Source organism: Mastigoproctus giganteus, chromosome 7, assembly GCF_048544385.1.
Source record: "Mastigoproctus giganteus isolate SK-2022 chromosome 7, ASM4854438v1, whole genome shotgun sequence".
Taxonomy (NCBI): domain Eukaryota; kingdom Metazoa; phylum Arthropoda; class Arachnida; order Uropygi; family Thelyphonidae; genus Mastigoproctus; species Mastigoproctus giganteus.
The window spans coordinates 39,385,168-39,404,976 of record NC_143581.1 but is presented as its reverse complement, the minus strand read 5'-3'; the positions used below and the strand labels follow the sequence as shown (position 1 = coordinate 39,404,976).

The 19,809-nt window shown below is 36.6% G+C and overlaps 1 protein-coding gene across 1 annotated transcript in view; it reads right to left on the bottom strand.

The window, feature by feature from the left end:
* The window catches only part of Rs1 (Dead-box helicase Rs1), a 161,444-nt gene that overhangs the window by 48,767 nt on the left and 92,868 nt on the right, over positions 1 to 19,809 (bottom strand). Inside the window, exons 10-12 of the mRNA XM_090376846.1 lie at positions 16,643 to 16,784; positions 9,648 to 9,883; positions 7,950 to 8,032 (exon numbers count right to left, since the gene is read on the bottom strand). Coding sequence (XP_090232972.1) covers positions 7,950 to 8,032; positions 9,648 to 9,883; positions 16,643 to 16,784 — 461 coding nt within the window. The remainder of the gene's footprint in view (positions 1 to 7,949; positions 8,033 to 9,647; positions 9,884 to 16,642; positions 16,785 to 19,809) is intronic.

Below are 19,809 nucleotides of genomic sequence, written 5' to 3'. Positions count from 1 at the left end.
CAGATATGGTCGTCTCACATTTATAGAATTATGATGTAGTCCCACATTAACATTAGCATTAGTAGAGGCATACGAAGAATGCAAGCTTATACACTATCAGCAAAAAAAAAAAAAAAAAAAAAGTCGAGTGTGTATCCTGTAAGCAGGAAAGATGATTTATGTGTAAACATCTTTGACAACACCTAATAAATTTTGAACAGCTAGAACCGAAATCACGAACAGTGTAATTTATGCTCACGCCTGCTACTTACTCCATCGAATCAATGTTAGTGATAAATAGGATACACACGACCGCTGCTTACTCTACCGAATCAACATTTGGAAGAGGTAGCCATTTGCTGAATTTAGTATGACTGCAACAATACAAGTATTTGTATTGTTACAATCATACTATCATGTTACTCTGTCATGCTTTGTCTGAAATTACACATGCAGTGCTACAACATCTGCAAGAAACGACAGTATCCATGCATAATATGCTATCAAAACTATGACTTGGCTCAGGATCTCAACAAGTACAAGCGCTAGATGGTAACACTGCACATTCCATTTCGCAATGAGGAAACAGAGATACCGTCAGAGAGATGAAATATGTCAAGATCTACGACGGCAATGAAGAGCTCATACGAGATTGTAAATTGTATGAATTGGACTTGGACATTCGCAAAACAATTGAAATATGTAAGATGCTGTGCCACAACGATGACCCTGACAAAGCATGCGGTAATGACCTGCATAGCCTTGTAATGTGACTGCAAGAAGAAAAACTTTTACGATCATCCAAACAGCGAGATGAATGAGGATCTAAAGCTTGCCATGTTCAACCGACTCGGTGCAATTGCAAAGAAATGCGAAAACTTGATGACCAACAAGGACTTCTGCAACTTAATAAGAATGAACAATGACAAGCAAAAGATTTTACTCATACATGTAATTTGGAATCTGTTATTTCCCAATCGTGAACTGGTTCAAATATTCTTTACGGGTCCAGCTGGTTGCAGAAAAACATTTATGATTCATCTCTTGAGGGAAATATACAACTGCTTCAGTAATACAGATGGATACTGTAATGCCTACATGTGCTTCAACTTGTAAGGTTGAAGTGCATGCAATGTAATGATCTTGGATGTGCTCAGAACTCGTTTATGCCAGCTCTGAGCACATCGAAGATCACTTTCTCTGGTTACCAAAAGGTTTCTGCCATGGGTGGCAATGGTTAGCCCAAAACCGCCTAAGCAGTATGCCCCGAATCAAACATTTTTCCACAACCAGCTGGTTTATGCCAGCTCTGAGCACATCCAAGATCACCTCCCATTATCCTTTGCACGATCTCCTCTCCAGACTCCATTTTTCTTTGTTATGAAATGGAAATGATATCAAATTACATCATTTCTGCATCGCGAAATCGTGACAAATTGATTTTACTACCATCTGAAATTTAGTAAGCGATCTGCAAGATCACCTCCCATGATCCTTTGCACGCTCACAACCAAGATCACCTCCCATGATTCTTTGCATGATCTCCTCACCTGACTCCGTTTTTCTTCGTTATGAAATGGAAGTGACTTCAAATAAAATCATTTCTGCACCACAAAATCGTGATGAATTGATTTTACTACCATCCGAAAATTTAGTAGGTGTCGCCAAAGATGTTTACACATCAAAAACTTCCCATTTCTGTCATCCATTTGCTTCAAAAGTTTGTCTAGTCCAGCTGTGAATTTATTTAAGCTGTCAACTTCCACAACGACAGATGGAAGTTTGCTCCAGCAATCAACCACTCACTGGCTAAAGGCAAATTTCTGCATATCTATTCTACAACTGACTTTCTTCAATTCCCAAGTGCATACCCTGAGCAAAAGAAAGAATCCCACTTGCATTCAACGTGCTGAAACTATACAAGGCCTTGTACACCTCAAACAGATCACCCAGCAGGTGCCTAATCTCTAGACGCTGCAATTTACAGAACTTAAGCCTTTCTAGTAAGAGCACCCTTTTGTTCCCTACACCAATCTAGTTTCCCTTCTCTGCACCTGTTCCAGCAGATCTACATCCTTTCTTAAGGCTACCAGATCTGTATACAAACGGATAACACTTCTTTATCCCTGCTACCAATCTTCCTCTGCATCATTGACAAGATCCCATAAGCTATTCTTGCAGCCTGTTTGCATTGCTAAGAAAACTTCATATCTGATTGCACAATTATCGCCAGGTCTTTTTTCAATCTCCACTGCCTTGAGTGTAGTACCACACAGTTGGTACATCACTCAGAGGTTACTGCTACCCATATGCAGTACTCTCCATTTGTCAAACTTCAGTTGCCATCTCTCAGCCCATCTGTTCAACTTTTCTAGATCTTGTTGCAGTAGCGTACTGTCATAACTGTCATTAACAATCCTGCCAACCGTCATACCGTGCATATTAAACCTGATATACCTTCATCAATATCATTGATAAATACAGAAAGCAACAATGTGCCCATCACCAAACCCTGGGGGACTCCATTAACAACATTAGTCCACAAAGTGGACATTAGTCTGTCTCAATTATTATAGCAGTCTTCATTTGGATGATCCTGCAATGCTTCTTTAACCAGTCGCTCCATTATTTTCCCGGGAAGAGATGTTAAACTAACAGGTCTAATTACTTGTGTCACCCTTTGATCTCCCTTTGTGAATTGAGGATACATTTACACATCTCCAGTCTGTGGAGATCTCCCCCCGAGACCAAGGATGCTCTTATAATTATGGCCAAGGGGTTTGCTTACTTTCTTTGCTGTCACTTTTAATAAATGGATAGATTCCCATCCAGCCCAGGTGCCTTTCTTATGTTTAACTTCAACAATTTGTCCTCTACTTTGCTCTCAGTAATTATGAAATCATTAAGCTCCCTGTTAGAGTTTAATAAGCTTCTGTCCTCCACTTGGATGGGAGATCAAAATTGAGAGTAGGAGTGTGCTAGAGGCCTTATGACTCTGATGAGTATAATAAGAAACTGTACAGGGAAATAGAGTGGGCTAGTAAATCAGAGAGTCTTATAATGGGGGATTTTAATTTCCCAGATATTGACTGGAATTTTTGGGTTGGTCACTCACACACTAGCAAGGCTTTTGTGGATTTATTGGATGATTGTTTTCTAAATCAGCATGTTCGGGAGGCAACTAGAGGGAGCAATACTCTTGATTTGATTATCAGTAGTGATTCTTCATGCATTAAGAATCTGCAGATACAGGAACCAATAGGTGGCAGTGATCACAGTGCGCTGAAGTGGGATTTACTCAAGGAGGTAACTACCATCAGGGGTAAAGGGAAGGGTTATTGCTTTCGTAAAGGTGACTACGATGGTCTGAGACAGTATTTAAATTCTATACAGTAGGACCAACTGATGATGTTACCAACAGCAAACTCAAAATGGGAAGCATTCAAAGAACTTATCTTGGAAGCTACTAGGCTTTACATACCAACTAAGAAATATTGTTCAAGGTTCAGGCCTAAATGGATGTCAGATGAACTAATGAGACATATTAGTTGAAGAGAAATGCATGGGATACATATAAATTAATATGTGACACAGAAGCCTATGACAGATATAAGTTGATCTGTAACCAAGTTACAAAGGAGGTTAGGCAGGCAAAGGCAGATTACGAGAAATCTTTGGCAAGGGATGCAAAGAAAAACAGCAAGGAGTTCTTTACTTATGTAAACTCTAGAAGGAAGGGGATGAATCAGATTGGTCCACTTGATATCGATGGTTCAACTGTTGATGATCCTGCTTAGGTAGCTAACAAACTAAATCAATATTTTGCATCTACATTCAGACATGAGGAGTTATTCAGGAAGGGGAATGCCATAGATGAAGTAAACACTGGCAGTGAGCTAGATGATCTTGTAATAATTGAGAGTAAAGTGGAGGAGAAATTGTTGAAGATAAATACAAGAAAGGTACCTGGGGTGGATGGGATCTATCCAGTTATATTAAAGGAGGCAGCAAAGGAAGTAAGCAATCCGTTAGCCATAATTATGAGAGCTTCCTTGGACTCAGGGGAGGTACCCACAGACTGGAGATGTGAAAATGTAACCCCAATTCACAAAGGAGGATCAAAGGCTGACACAAGTAATTATAGACCTGTGAGTTTAACTTCTGTTCCAGGAAAATTAATGGAAGCACTGGTTAAAGAAGCACTGCAGGATCATCTTGACAAGAATTCAGTTATAGCTCAGACACAGCATGGTTTTGTTAAGGGAAGGTCTTGCCTGACCAATCTGATTGGATACTATGATGTAGTCACAAAAGAATTGGATGCAGGGAATAACTTTGATATTATATATTCGGATCTTAGAAAGGCTTTTGATACTGTTGCACATGGAACACTGCTGCACAAATTGGAGCAGCGTGGCATTGGTGGCAAACTGCTGCTATGGATAAAGGGATGGTTGAGTGGCAGAAGACAGAGAGTGGTAATTAATGGACACTGCTCATCGTGGACTAATGTTATTAGTGGAGTCCCTCAGGGTTCCGTGTTGGGTCTATTGTTGTTTTCTGCATTTATAAATAATATTGATGATGGTATATCAAGCTTAATGTCCAAGTTTGCAGACGATACAAAGGCTGGCAGGGTTGTTAAGGACGCTACTGACACTATGCTGCTGCTGCAACAGGATCTGGAAAGGTTGAGCAGATGGGCTGAGAGGTGGCAAATGAAGTTTAACATTGACAAATGTAAAGTACTACATATGGGAAACAGCAACCCCAGAGCAACGTATCAACTCTGTGGTACTACACTGACAGTGGTAGAGAATGAAAAGGACCTGGGGGTAATTGTGCAGGCAGATATGAAGTTCTCTGAGCAGTGCAGATGGGCTGCAAGAGCAGCTCATGGTGTCTTATCAATGATATACAGGAATTTTTCTAGCAGGGATAGGGAGGTGATTATTCCTTTGTATAAGGCAATGGTCAGGCTGCACCTTGAGTACTGTATACAGGTCTGGAGGCCTCATTTCAAGAAGGATGCAGAGCTGCTGGAACGAGTACAGAGAAGGGCAAGAAGGTTAGTGAACGGAACGAAGGGTTGCTCTTACGAAGAAAGGCTTAAGTTTTTCAAATTAGTGTCTGGAGACTAGGCACCGGCGAGGTGATCTGATAGAGGTGTACGTACAAAGCCTTGAATGGTTTGAGCATGCTCAATGCTGATGGGATACTGCCTCTTGCTCAGAATAATCACCTGAGAGGGCATAAATTCAAATTGAGGAAAGACGGATGTAGGATAGATGTGCGGAAATTTGCCTTTAGCCAGCGGGTGGTTGGTTGGTGGAACAGACTTCCATCCCTTGTTGTGGAAGTTGTAGCCTAAATAAATTTAAGGCTCAGCTGGACAGGTATTTCGAATGAATGGAGGGGTGAAGTGGAAGGGGTTTTTTTGGCTGATGATGCATAAGCTTGCTTTCTTGTATCATATGCCTCTACTAATGCTAATGCTAACTTCCCTATAGACTTACTTGTGCGAATGTAGAAGCAAAATACTTATTGTTTGTCAGCTTTCTGAGCAGGATCATCAACAGTCAAACCATCGATATCAAGTGGACTAATCTGATTCATCCCCTTCCTTCTAGTTTATATAAGTAAAGACATCTTTGCTATTTTTCTTTCCATCCTTTGCTAAAGATTTCTTTAATCTGCTACTAAATATTACTGTGCTGGTTGTTAATATTTCCAGTTAGAGTATTGATGCATAGAAATGTAAAAAAAAAAAGTAAAGTGCAGCCATTATCAACCCACTGCAGGGTGGAAGCCTCCTCAACAATTCATGCTGAGGGAAATGGACCATAATCTGCCACGCTGGTCCAGTGCGGGTTGGCAGATCGACCGTATTCAGCAGTCAGGGGCTTGAACCCCGGTCTACTCAAAGAGCGTGTGCTACTGCACTCCCGCTCCTGCCCACTCGGCTACGGAGGCCGTCCACAGAAATGTATACATACATAAATGTGCTTGGGCAGATTCCAAAGAGCAAAGCTTTTGATCCAGGCATAATGGATATCTGTTGCCCAAATGCAACAGCTGTGGTATTCACTCCCTAATTAAGTTGCAAATGAACTTTGTGCATCCAAAAACATTTGAATGCACAAAGCTTTGCAAACATTGAGCTTAGTCTTGCCAGTTTTTGTCATGTCTCTTCCTCCCAATTTTAACAACTCTACAGTAACTTCATCTTCCTCTGGGGCATTCTGATTCTTCATTTTCTTCAAAGCATGTTCTACCTCATCACGAAGGATATCGGGTATGTCGTATGTGTTACTAATTTGCGATCCATCTTCCCCACTGCTGGCATCATTCCCTCGCTCCTTGTATAATCTCTATAGTAGTTCTCTTCTGCTATTTGAATTATGCCTTCTCTGCTATTTATAAATACAGCATCGCTATTCTTCAGTTTCCGTATCATTTGTCTTTCTGTATTACTGCTCATGGCTGCTGATTTAAGTCCTTTGTTTCAATGTTTGCAAAGGCTCACCTAACAAATTTCAGAAAAATCTTGTGGTAGCATTTATTGCACATGCAACATGGATTTTCTTAGGATATTGGTGCAATGTATTTTTCAGTGCTTTGTAAACTCTTGTACTAGGAATGCTTCACTGCCACGAAACTGGAGACGCGATGACATGTTGAAGTAATCAATTCATCAATGTACTCTTCAATAGAAGGCACAACTGCAATAAATTCTGATGGTCTCTCACTTCATGGAGGAGCTGTTGGACATCCTGTCTTGTCAAACTCTTTGTTGGTCTGGTTACACCCCTTCTGTATCTTTCTGGACAAACTGTTGTAAAGGGTACTACAGCTTAACTAGCAGATCTTTCTCTGGTAAAGCAAATATGGCGATTAATGGAAAATAAATGACCAACATGCCTTTTAAAATAATTTGTACACCCCTCCTCTCTGCACTTTGTGGAACAGTGTCCATTTCCAGTGATATCTGCAATCAATAGTGTTCTTATTTTGCAAATCTTTTAGAACATCCTGTATATTATATAACTATTTGTAAAAAAATATATAAATAAATAATTTAGTATTGGGTCAGCTACAGATATGAAAACATTCAAAGTGTGTATGGTGAGGAATCTCTAAATGCAAGAAGTTAAGGGTGTTTCAAGAAGTTTGGTGGCTACAGTATAGCCAATGAGATAAGAGACTCAATTCAATGATGACTTGTAGATAGCTGCACTCAGAGAAAACCCTGCTTAACAGTTTGAGAACTTGCCTAGTAATTCAAACTGATAAATTCCAATGACTGTCACCACTCGTGATAGCTGTAAAAATTATCAAAACCTGGAACACGAGTTCCATGTGCTGTCACCAGATAATTTTAGATATTGGGTAAACAATCTGATATATCTTCTTGACCTTCGAGGGAAATTTTTAAATCAATTCAATTACTATGCATTAAAAAAAAAAGGGGGCTTTATATCATTTTAAGTATCTTTGATAGCAGATTGATGCCAGAAGATCTATGATGCATCCCAAGAAGGTTTTGCTGTGCAGTTGGTGGGTTATTTTATTCTGAACTCAGTTTATTCTTCACTAATGCAGATCAATGATACTGATACAGCCAAAGCTTGCTGCCAACAACATAGCATTACAAAAAAAAAAAAAAAAAAAACCCCCATCCCTTGGGACACCTACAGAAAAATCAAGGAGTAACTAGAAATAAAAATGGACCACAAACTATCAGATTACCACATAATTATCATGTACAAAAAAAATGTACAACACTATCTCAATAGAAAAGAACTCTAAAGTTGAGGATGCTAAAAATAGCCTGCCTTGTAAGAAGTCATAAAAAACAAAGGAAAATATATACTAGACATGGTGTACTCGAGTTTTTTATTTAGAAAAAGGGAGGGAAAAAATGGTATTACTTACGGGATGACCAGATACAATAAAAGATATAATATTACCTTCCACTTTTTCCAGCTCTAGCTGTTCTACCAACCCGATGGATATAATGCTGAAGGGTGCAAGGCATTGTAAAATTGACAACCTGAAATGTTATATATTAAAATAAAATTATTATTTATGATAAAAAAACTCATAAGCCAAAGTTATTTAAAGTTAAAAGTTAAACTTTTAACACAGGATACTATTTTGACAAGTACAACATTATTACTGAGGAAATAACTAAACTCTGATTTAATCTGGAATTAAAATGGTATTTTGTTGAATACAGGTCTTTTTAATGCTGGGGATTTTGTACAAGTTATATGAGATGGTTTCCCATTGCCTTTTTCACCTGTGTAGGTCAGTAGTTATCCATGTTCAGGGTTAGTTTCGCTGGTTCTGAACATGTGCAATGGGGGAAACTCTAGAATAACTCACAGATAAAAGCCCTACAATTCTTCATGGAGGTAGGTAATTTTATACAAGTGAGTGAAATTTCTTCAAACTTTGAATTTCTTCAAATTGTCAACCTCAACTACTGTAGAGGCAACTTATTTCAGTAATCAACAACTTGCTGGCTAAAAGAAAACACTTTCTACAATGTAGTCCAAGCCTCAGTCTGGTCTCCTCTAAGGTGTCTAGTTACAAAACTCTTTCCTTGTAGGGCCATCCTTTTACCAATCATACCATGTGAGCTGCCTGTCTAACGGACTCTTTCGAGAAGCTTAATGTCTTTTTAAATGTGGTATCCATACACTGTATTCCAAGAGTGGTCTTACAATTGCCTTATATAGTGGGATTATGACCTCCCATCTCTATAGGCTGCTGTTCAATAAATCATCGACAGGACACCACAAGCTTTCCTGGATACCTGATTACACTGCTCTGATACCTTCATATCCACCTGTTAATTTTAACAACCCTGTACTTCAGAGAAGTTAAGAATTAAATTTAAAAATATTGTAGAAATTAATATCACGAAATTACCAAAATACAATTTTAAAATTACAGAAGGTAAATCTAAACAAAAAATTTGTCTACTATGTGCCTGACTTAATCGTTGAGTACCAGGAATAGTAATAATGAAACAGATATTGCTTCTACCAATGAGACAGTCAAAAAGAGTAAAGTTTATGCAAGCTGATAGATAAAATAAAATATAAAAAAATAAATAAATACACTGTATAAATTAAAACTGAAATTATATGCAGCCAATAAATATACAATAAATAACAAAAGTCAACCTGTTAATATAAAGAAAATAAAAGTAATAAAACAAGCATGAAGCTTTCAAGGTGATGAAAGCTTGAGAGCTAACATTGACAGCCTATAGCTGAAAATATTATAGACATGTACAGCTGAGCCCACCCATAATAGTATTTATTTAATCTTAATGAACTTTTACCTAATTTACCACTGGGTAAAAACTAGTGGCATGGCCATTAAAATAAATACTGAGAATAGGTAAAGGCATAGCCACATACAACAGGGGATAGAACAGAGACATAAATTAAGTGAACACTTCAGTCTTCCTTCGGAATTGAACCTCAGACCCATTTCACTCAAATGACAATTGATGAAACTACCATATTATCACACGGACAACCATACTATTTATGTATGCCCCTGTCTATATTTAGACAGACAGACAATGCATTCATATCAAACCTGAATACATTAACAAATATTTAAAACTGAAATAATGTTTATTAACTTACAGTTCTAACTCCTTCAATATCAAGGCCTCTAGCAGCAACGTCTGTCGCAACAAGCACATCTGCTACCTCTTCTTTAAAGGACTGCAGTGCTTCAAGTCGCTGAGCCTGGTTGAGATTACCATGCAGCTCTACTACCTTAATTCCTAACAGACCAAGTATAATACGCAAACGATGAACTTGCTTCTTAGTTTGAACAAATACCATAACACGATCAGTAAATGTTCTGCAGAGAAGAGCTAAAAATATTTTAAAGAGAAATAGAAGCATAAATTTTATCTATTATTAAAATTATTTTATAATATATGTTTAAATTAAGAAGGGTTATATTAAGAGCATGGTCTACCTCCACAAATATCAAAGTATTATTGTTGGTATAGGTAGTCCTCGACTTTATGAGTTAATTCGTTTCTAGCATGCGCTCGTAAAGCGGAAATTTATTTCGACATAGACATAAGGTCAAAAATAGGGGTTACATTCTCAACAATGAAATTAGTTAGCTAATTAGTTTATGTTCAAACAATGATTGATTTATCGAAAGAAATGAAAATGTAGCCTGTAAAATCAAGCAAATTATAATAATAGAGAAATTATTTACGACTAAATGCACACTTGTTGATCACTCATTATTGGCTCGGCACTCGTTGGTTTGTTGCACAATGTCTTCTTCAGATATGTTTCAAGAGGCGATTGTTTCCAAGATAATCTTCCCTTTTAATTATAAATTTCACGACTGCATGCATAAGCATTTTTTAACGGCATGCACAAATTGCAACTAATATGATTCGCATGGAGTAACAAGTTTACAAAGCTAAAAAAAAAAGGAATGAAGAGAAGATTCTGAAAATGTATTTATGTTTTTTATACGATTGAATATTTCAGTAAAGGGGAAACACATTTCACCACAATAACAAAAAACCACACAATTCTAGCTATCGGTATTTTCGCAAATGCAAGAAGATCGAGTTTACTACTCGTTTATAATTGCTTGCAGTAATAGAAAAGCCCAATAAATCAGAAACTGCAAATTGTTTTTATTGTTTTATGGTTGTGACTTCCAGAAATGTGCTTTAGAAAAATATCACAAACGTTTAAAATTGATTCTTATAATGGAACATATGATAACGATGAAAGTGTAGTGCATTTTAATGATTTGAATTAGTAACTAATACAATTTGCAAACCATGCTCATGACCTTTTATATGGCCTTAAGGTCACGCTCCTGACATTAAAAATGATATTTTAGAGAGATAAATAGCTTAGTTACACAGCGAAATTTTCAAATTCCGAGATCTTGAAACAATTACCAAAAAACAATGTGTTATTGGGTTCAAATTATGATATTTTAACGATGTGATGGTATCTCTGGAACTGATTAATATCGTAAAGCGTGGTACACTGTATTGTATAGCTATGCACGTGGTTTGTAATGCGGTATTTATGAATGTTTAACATTCATTTTTTGCAATTAATGTTCATATTTTCGATTTTGTTGATACTTGGGAAAAAAAAAAAACTTGTAAACCCGGGAACTTTACGAGTTCCCGGGTTTACGAGTTTTTCCCCATGTCACCCATTAATTTATATGTATCCCATGCATTTTTCTTCTCTGCCATATGTCTCATTAGTTCATCTGACATCCATTTAGGCCTAAACCTTGAACAATATTTCTTAGTTGGTATGTAAAGCCTAGTAGCTTCCAAGATAAGTTCTTTGAATGCTTCCCATTTTGAATTTGCTGTTGGTAACATCATCAGTTGGTCCCACTGTATAGAATTTAAATACTGTCTCAGACCATCGTAGTTACCTTTACAAAAGCCCTTCCCTTTACCCCTGATGGTAGTTACCTCTTTGAGTAAATCCCACTTCAGCACACTGTGATCACTGCCACCTAGTGGTTCCTTTATCTGCAGATTCTTAATGCATGAAGAATCACTACTGATAATCAGTTCAAGAGTATTACTCCCTCTAAAACAATCATCCAATAAATCCACAAAAGCCTTGCTAGTGAGTGAGTGACCAACCCACAAATTCCAGTCAATATGTGGGAAATTAAAATCCCCCATTATAAGACTGTCTGATTTACTGGCCCACTCTATTTCCTTGTACAGTTTCTTATTATATTCATCAGAGTCATTAGGCCGATAGCACACTCCTACTCTCAATTTTGATCTCCCAATGCTTATGTCACACCAAACTGACTCGACACTGCACTGTACAGCGATGTCGACTGGCTTCACTTCCTTGGATTTTATGTGTTTCTTAACTAATAGCATAATCCCCCCCTCCTATCCTGTCTATTCTTTCTGTATACATTGTACTCCTCAAATTCCAGTTCTGCATTCCTTATATCTGTGTGACACCACGTCTCTGATATCCCAACAATATCTGCCTTTGATGTTTTGAGCGATACCTCAAATTCATCAAATTTATTTACCAAACTCCTAGCATTGGTGTACACGCAAGTATACATGCACCTGTTCCTATTCTTAGCTACCCTAACACAACCCATGTGTTTACTTGTACCGTAATGACTCCCAGTAGTCTCTGAAATATCCTGCATCTTGTTTTCCAGGCTGCTGCGAATTCCAATAGAAGCAGTGCAAGAATCACTTTCACCTCTGCCAGTGGCTACTGTTAATCTATTAGTCTTTGTATCCCCCCAAGCTAGCAGTTTTCCAACCCACCTAACACTACCTCGATAGCATCAGCAAATATTCTTGCACCCTTTCTATTTAAGTGTATCCCATCCCTGTAGAAGCAGTCTCTCCTGTTAACAAGTACACACCAGGCTGAAAAAAATTCTACCCTTTGAGCCTTGCACAATCTTTCCGGGGCCGAATTGATCGACAAGGCTCTCATCATATACTCCCTCCTTTCGCGTCTGGACAGAATTGCAGACACTTTCAAATTCAACCCTAATTCACGGCTTTTTTTCAACAGTGACCTGTACTTGTTAAGTAATTCTGCCAGTCTCCTACTCTTAATATCATTAGTGCCAACGGGTAAAACTATATCACCTTTTGTGCCTTTAAAAGATGATATCCGCTCTACAACGTCATCAACATTTGCCCCTGGCAGACATACCCTGGTCCTGTTCCACCTATCCTTTTTACAAAGTATGTTCCCCGTTTCCCTGACAATAGAGTCACCAACAACTACTAGTTCCTGTGGGACCAACACATTCTGGCTTGGAGGTTGTCGCTGTGTTGCGTGATGACCAAGTGCAAGCTCTGGTTGATGTGGGCAGCTGAGAGCTTGATGAGCTCCTCAATTTAGATCCTTCGAGGGCATCCACTCTGTCCTTCAAGCTCTTATAAAGGTAAACTGCAGCCATTATCAACCCGCTGCAGGATGGGAGCCTTCTCAACAATTCATGTCAAGCTCTCATATAGGCCCATAACAACGTTGAGTTGTCGCCTGATTTCCTTACACTCCTTACATCGCGCACACACAAAGATGTCCCCCATGGCAATATCATATCCCGTACCCGATTGCTGCACAAACATCATGCAAGCAGTGCATTTTAAAAGGCTGTGATTCAGAGGGCAACTGACCCCCTCAGTTCTCCTCTGAGCCACAGCACTCCCATTAGCTCGAGCCTTTTGTACTTCTTACAAAATCCAGTCAATCACTTTCCCCCAATCAAATTTTAATTTATAGCCCCTGGTTCAGGAATTATTTATAATTTTGCTTTCAAAACTTTCACTGTTTGTTTTACTATCCCCTCTAAGATGCCTGGTTACTACGCTCTGTAGCCCTCATCAGCGTCTTTTTTCATATGGGTGCTCTCTGCAGACCTTGCAGTGGATTGCCCATCTTTGGAACCTTTCAAGAAGCTTAATGACTTATTTTTTAAGGTTCAGCCTCTATACTTGGACATAGTATTTTCCATGGAATTTCAGGTTTTGTGTTCCAAATAAATTAACAATATACACTACAGTGATCATTTATGTGAAACAAATAGTGTCAACAAGCATGAGGCGAAATGAATTGTCTCAGATTCTGTTCAATAAGCAAGCAAACTTACTGTGCATTCTCAGGTATATTTACAGTATGTGGAGCTCTTGGTGGTTTTGCATCTGTTACAGCACTAGTGGCATTAAAATTGAGGTGTGCTACAAACATAAAAATGTCACTGGAAATGATGTTGCTAATTATAGACTTACTTATGAAAAATTACTTTATATATGACATATAATGCCGAATGTTCCCCAATGAACACTCTCCCCAGCCTTTGAACAATCTCACTAAAAAAAGCAGACTTATATTATACACGCACTGGAGAAAATTGCTTACAAAATATATTTCAATCTTTTGTAATGGAAAATACTAAACAGCTATTGGGGTCATTGGCCCACATTTACCACCATTTCTCTAATTATTAACCATGAAAAAATTGTGGTTTCTGGTTAGCTGGTATCTGTATTTAGGAATTCCAAGTTTGTACAATAAATTCCTGAATAGTATGAATCAAAATAAAATTCGAGATCTTTCCCAGGATTTGTTAGACAGGTAGCATAATAAAGTATGAAAATTGTGCAATGCACTGATTGTATACTACTGTATAAATTTATTAAAAAAAAAAAAAAAAAAATCTTGTGGTAATGGTACGGATGTTTAATGGCACAAAGGCAGCAAGGGCAAAATGTGCCTATTCCTACATTATAATTTAACATAATAATTTGGTCCTTTTTGTCATTTTTAATTTTCTCTGTTTGAGGAAGATAAACATAGTCGAGTGATCAGGAGCGTGAGTGCAGCAGCACACGTTCTTTGAGTAGACTGGAGTTCAAACACATGACTGCTAAATACGATTAATATTTGTATTGATTGATTTATTGTAAACTCCACTGGCCCGGTGGTCGTGCCAAAGTATAAACAAGAACAGTTCATCTAGATTTGCACTATTTACAATAATACTGGTAAGTAATAAGGGTTCTTGCAATCATGAGAGAGGGTGAAAGTACTTTTCCTGATATGGGAATAGTAAGTGCAATCTAAAAGTACATGACAGTAAGCAGTGATGAACAATGCATGTACAGAGGTGGGTCATTCCCCACAAGAGGAAATATATAGGTTGGGGTTAGGTGTGTATGCTCTATAGATAATCTTGCTAGTACAACTTCTTTCCTGCTTGTTTTGCTAAAGTTAGAATTCCATAATGCTAGTTCCTGGTTGATTTGGAGCAATTTGTTTTTCAATTGTCACTTCCAGATTTCTGACCACTGAAGTATATAGACTTTTTTTTATATGCTTCAAATAATCTGTATGTGGTACTTGGTAAACTGTTGGTGTTGTACTGTTTGGTTGTTTGGCTGCCCGATCTGCTCTCTCATTACCTGTGATAACAGAATGCCTAGAGATCCTGCAATCCAAATGATTATTATTCTGTAGATGGTTAAACAGGAAAAGATTTGTTTTGTGAATGGATGCACTATTGATAAGTGAGTGGGATTTTCAATCAATTTCATTCACTTTACCAATCCTTTTGAGGAATTCAGTGTGTTATGTGGAGTGACTTTGATTGGGATTCCACTTATAGAGGACATTTTTAATAATAGTTCAAAATGTCATGCTGGTTTGCAGGGTTTCAATCAACAAATCTCCTGACTTGAGCATTTTACTATTTTTGGTGAACCTGCCACATTATTTTTGAGACATATCTGAATGATAAATGGTGAAAGCTTGCTTATTGGCTGTGTTCACAAGGAATGAATTATCAGAAAGGTTCATCTGTTCTGGTCTGATCTGTACAAATCTGTTTTAATTATTTTTGGGTAGAGAGAGGTCATGCTCTATTTCTGGAGTTTCAGTATGTTGAGAACCAGTTGGATCTAGTGATGGATATGTATGCTTTTAGTCCTGAGAGAGAGAGAGAGGGAGAGAGAGAGAGAGAGAGAGAGAGAGAGAGAGAGAGAGAGAGAGAGAGAGAGAGAGAGAGAGAGAGAGAGAGAGAGACTTTCTTCTCCCAGGTTACTGGCCCCAGCACATGGAGGCAGGAGCAGTGCCAACCAATGATCAAACAATTGGAAGAGGAGGGCAGTACATTGCTAGTGGAGGTAGCATTAACGTTGTAGAGGAGGGTTTATGAAAAAACTCTAGAAAATCTCAATAGGGAGATCACTTGGCACTCTGGGGCCAGATAATCAGGTACCATATGTTCTATTTTAATTATTTTATTTTTTATTGATTTAATTCTTTCTAATGTTACCATGTAGACATCTATATTCTGAAGTGCAAACTGATTATGATTAAAAATAAGTTTTATTATACAGGTTGACTCTAAATGTTTTTTGCTACATCATTGTAATCAAAATCACAAACAGGAAAAATAAACCAAAACAACAAGAACAACAAAACGAACATTTCTCTTTAGTCTAAATGCATGATATGAGAACCCTGAGTCATCTTGTTGATGTCTAATATGTGACCTGATATATGATATATTTGCTCTGTCAATGGGCGTTTTAAGTCATCCTGGAAATGGTGGCATGCAGAACTGGTCTCTAATGTAATTCCACAAGAAAATAAAAAGGTGAAACAAGCTAAACCAAGAGAAAGGCAATTTTTACATCATTCCACTATACTTAATTTCTTATCATGTTTGGTGACAAGATACAATTGTTTCGTTGCAACAACTTTATAATGGCAGATAACATCTCAGTAAATTGTAAGAAGCTTTTAAATGATCTGGCATACCAGATAGTGTTTGGGTTTTATATTATGAATATGTCACATAGGAATGAATTCCAAGAAGTATTGTAGCAGATGAAAATACATGCATATTAGTGCAGCTATTATCCAAACCGTCAGACTCTCTAATATGTTACTGAAATTTCACCCCTACAGAACCAAAAAAAACTTTACATACAATGTGGGCAAAAACTGCAACACAACTATTACAATTATATGTGTTTATTGTTATTTACCCAGTAGTTTTATTCACTAGCACACTATATTTTAAAAGTCAAGTATAATACACAAATATTACATACCTGCAAGAATGGCTTCTCGGTCACCTTCTCTATTAGATCTGATTCGAATAAACTCTTGCCGCAGATTTAAGGCAATTTCTGTATTGCTATTAACAAATATCCTTACAGGTTTTTTTAAAGAAACTGCAGCTAGATCTTTTACCTAAAAATATTTCAAATAAATATTGCATAAGTTCAAAAAATAATGCAAATTATTATATTATTTCCCACTCCTGATATATTATTGTTTTGATTATAAAATATCCAACCTAAACCCAAAATGATAAAATGTCATTATATAAATATATCTTTTATATTATATAGTTAAAACCAGGGAAAAAAAGTGGAAAAATAAAAATAAGTTGAATATAACAAATGCCCAGAGTGTGCAAAGCAGCAGCAAAAGATGCAGATGTATATATACGTACAAGTGTGAAGCTGGACGTGTAAGTTAAACAAATGCCAAAAGCTGAGAGGAAAAAGATAACAGAAATATGAGAAAATACTTCTACCTAACTTTTTAGTCTTAAAGTTAGCATGCATTTTCTCATATTTCTGTTATCTTTTTCCTCTTGGCTTTTGGCATTTGTGTAACTTACACTTCCAGCTTCACATTTATACGTGTACGTATAAATATATATACTTTAAATTAAATAAAATAAAACATAAGCCAGTAGTATGGCAAAATGGTATTTAATGGTAGTATATATATATATATTTGAGTAGCAAACACAATAACCCAACATGATGGAATACCAATTACAAAGTGGTATGGATTTAAGGTGGTCTTTAAGTCAATTAATAAAATGGTGAGTTTGTTAAAAAAAATCCAACAGTCAATTAAATTTATGCTCCTTTCATGTGTGTGGTCTGAACAAGAGGAAGGATTCCATCAGCTTACTCAATCCATTGATTGAGTAAGAAATGCCTAGCCTCGAGACACTGACTGCAGTGTCTGAAAACAGGCACCCTTTTGTTCCTCTCACTAACCTTGTTGCTGTTCCAAGAGATCCACGTCCTCCCTAAAATGAGGCTTCAAGACTACTCAAGATGTAGTCTAACCATTGCCTTAAACATTGGGATACATCAAAAGGATTTAGTTACACATGTTGAAGCTTAAGATGATGTATACCCAATGGCATCCTGCTTGGATGCCATTAGGTATTCAATTATACCTAATGGCATTCTGCTTGGCAGGGTGACTTTAACTGCATAGCACACATCATCACAGGGCAAGTTGAAATGTTTAAAGTAGAGAAATTAGTGTTCAACTTACAAAAACAATGAATTTGTTATATTTTTACAAATTTTATAACAGCATGTGGTGTCGGGAGGATGGAATTTCAGATGGAATTATAATGTCGTGCAGTAATGCATCCCAAATTGCTGAAGCCGGTGTCAAAAATATTTAATGCTAAAATACAAAACAAATATATATAACATCGCAGTTCTGTTAATTTAATAAGTTAATTTATATTATTAAAGGTATTAGGTTTTTTAGTTATATGAAGTTCGGAGGTATATCTTGTTTTTTTGTTGTGTTTCTGCAGCCAGCAGGATTTAAACCACCTAGTCAATGCAATGGTCTAAATGCTCACAGCATAACAAACTTTGCCTTTACAGCAAGTTGCTCCAATATTGCACCACTTCTAAACAAGTGCCACTGCCAAAAGAATTGTGCCTTTTACTTAAAAGAAACCACCTGCTATGTGAGAGGAACACAGTAAGTCATGAAACTGGGGCTATCTCTTAATTGAATGATAAATAACCACTTGCCAATGCTATTTAATTGAAAGTAGTGCAATGCATTGCAAAGGCTGTTCTTTGACTGGGCAGTTTAACTTAACCACAAAAATAGTCTTTTAGGCCAGCTATTATTTTATTGAATAAAAGAACAGCTAGATGAAAGAAGTCTAAATTTCACGTAGTATTTTATTGCATGAAATAATAGCTACTGAAATATAAAATAAATAGCATACAGAAAAACCACACTGAAATCTTGGGTTACTCAGAAAATTCAATAGTGTTATTGTGAAATTGAAATATTTTGTGCATATTTTTTTCTAATTATTGTTGTTGAAGACCATTCACTATCTGGAAGATTAGCAAAATTTGTAACATGCTGTCATAATAATTTCATCTTTCAAATATTTTTCATATTAATAATATAAGATTTTGAGGGATACCTAACACAGTATTAAGCTTTAAAATCTGCACAAAAGCTGTCAGATTAATCTTTTGGTGATCTAATTTGTTTGAAAGTACTGCAATATCAGGGCAACTCGTTGCAAAGGCAAAGTTTGTTCATTAAAAAATGAAAAATAGAATTTTTTTTACATATAGAGCTGAATAGTATGAAAGTGGGCTACATTTTTTGTGCGTAATTTCATTCAAGTTATAAATATAAGTTTTTAAAAAATATATATATATATACAATGTATATTTAAAAGGTTCAAAAGTACAAATTAACCAATGCTATTTGATTTATTGAAATTATATAAAATTAGGAGGGCTACCTCATCCTTTCATTTGTTTTTGCAACAGGATAGTGCTGCAATGGTCTCAATGAAGGCAACATTCAAAAAAATACTTCAAGTTTATTTACTGTTCACCTATCAAAATTAAAACTTCCCTTCAACCCTCTCATTTTATTTTGAACTAATCCTATAGCACAACTAAGATTGGTTGGCCACTGCACATTTGCTCTATCCTGCCAAGGAGAATGCCGAGATATATATAAAGATCTGCTCATTCTGCTGCTATAACTAGAGCACTGTTATACTGGCTATTGATTCTGGTGCAAAGACTGATGACTACAGCTCTGCTCAATATTCAATAATCAAATGACTCAAGTCACTGAACTTAGTATGACTCACTAGTCATTATTTCTATCTACAGTTTCAGATTTTGGGCATTACTTGAGAAGGAAAGTTAGATTGATGCCATATTTTCACCATGTTTTTTTCATCCATAGCTTATGTCATCTAAAAATATCTCCCCTCCCTTAATAATTTAGTAAATAATAATAATATAATACAGGCTGTTCTGTAATATAATATAATATAATGTAGTCTTTTCTGTATAAGATAGCTTAATAGTGTTCTATGAATTCATCCTGAAAAATTATGCAGTTCTTTTTTTTGTATATATTACTGTAACTTACAAGGCATAATACATATATTACATTA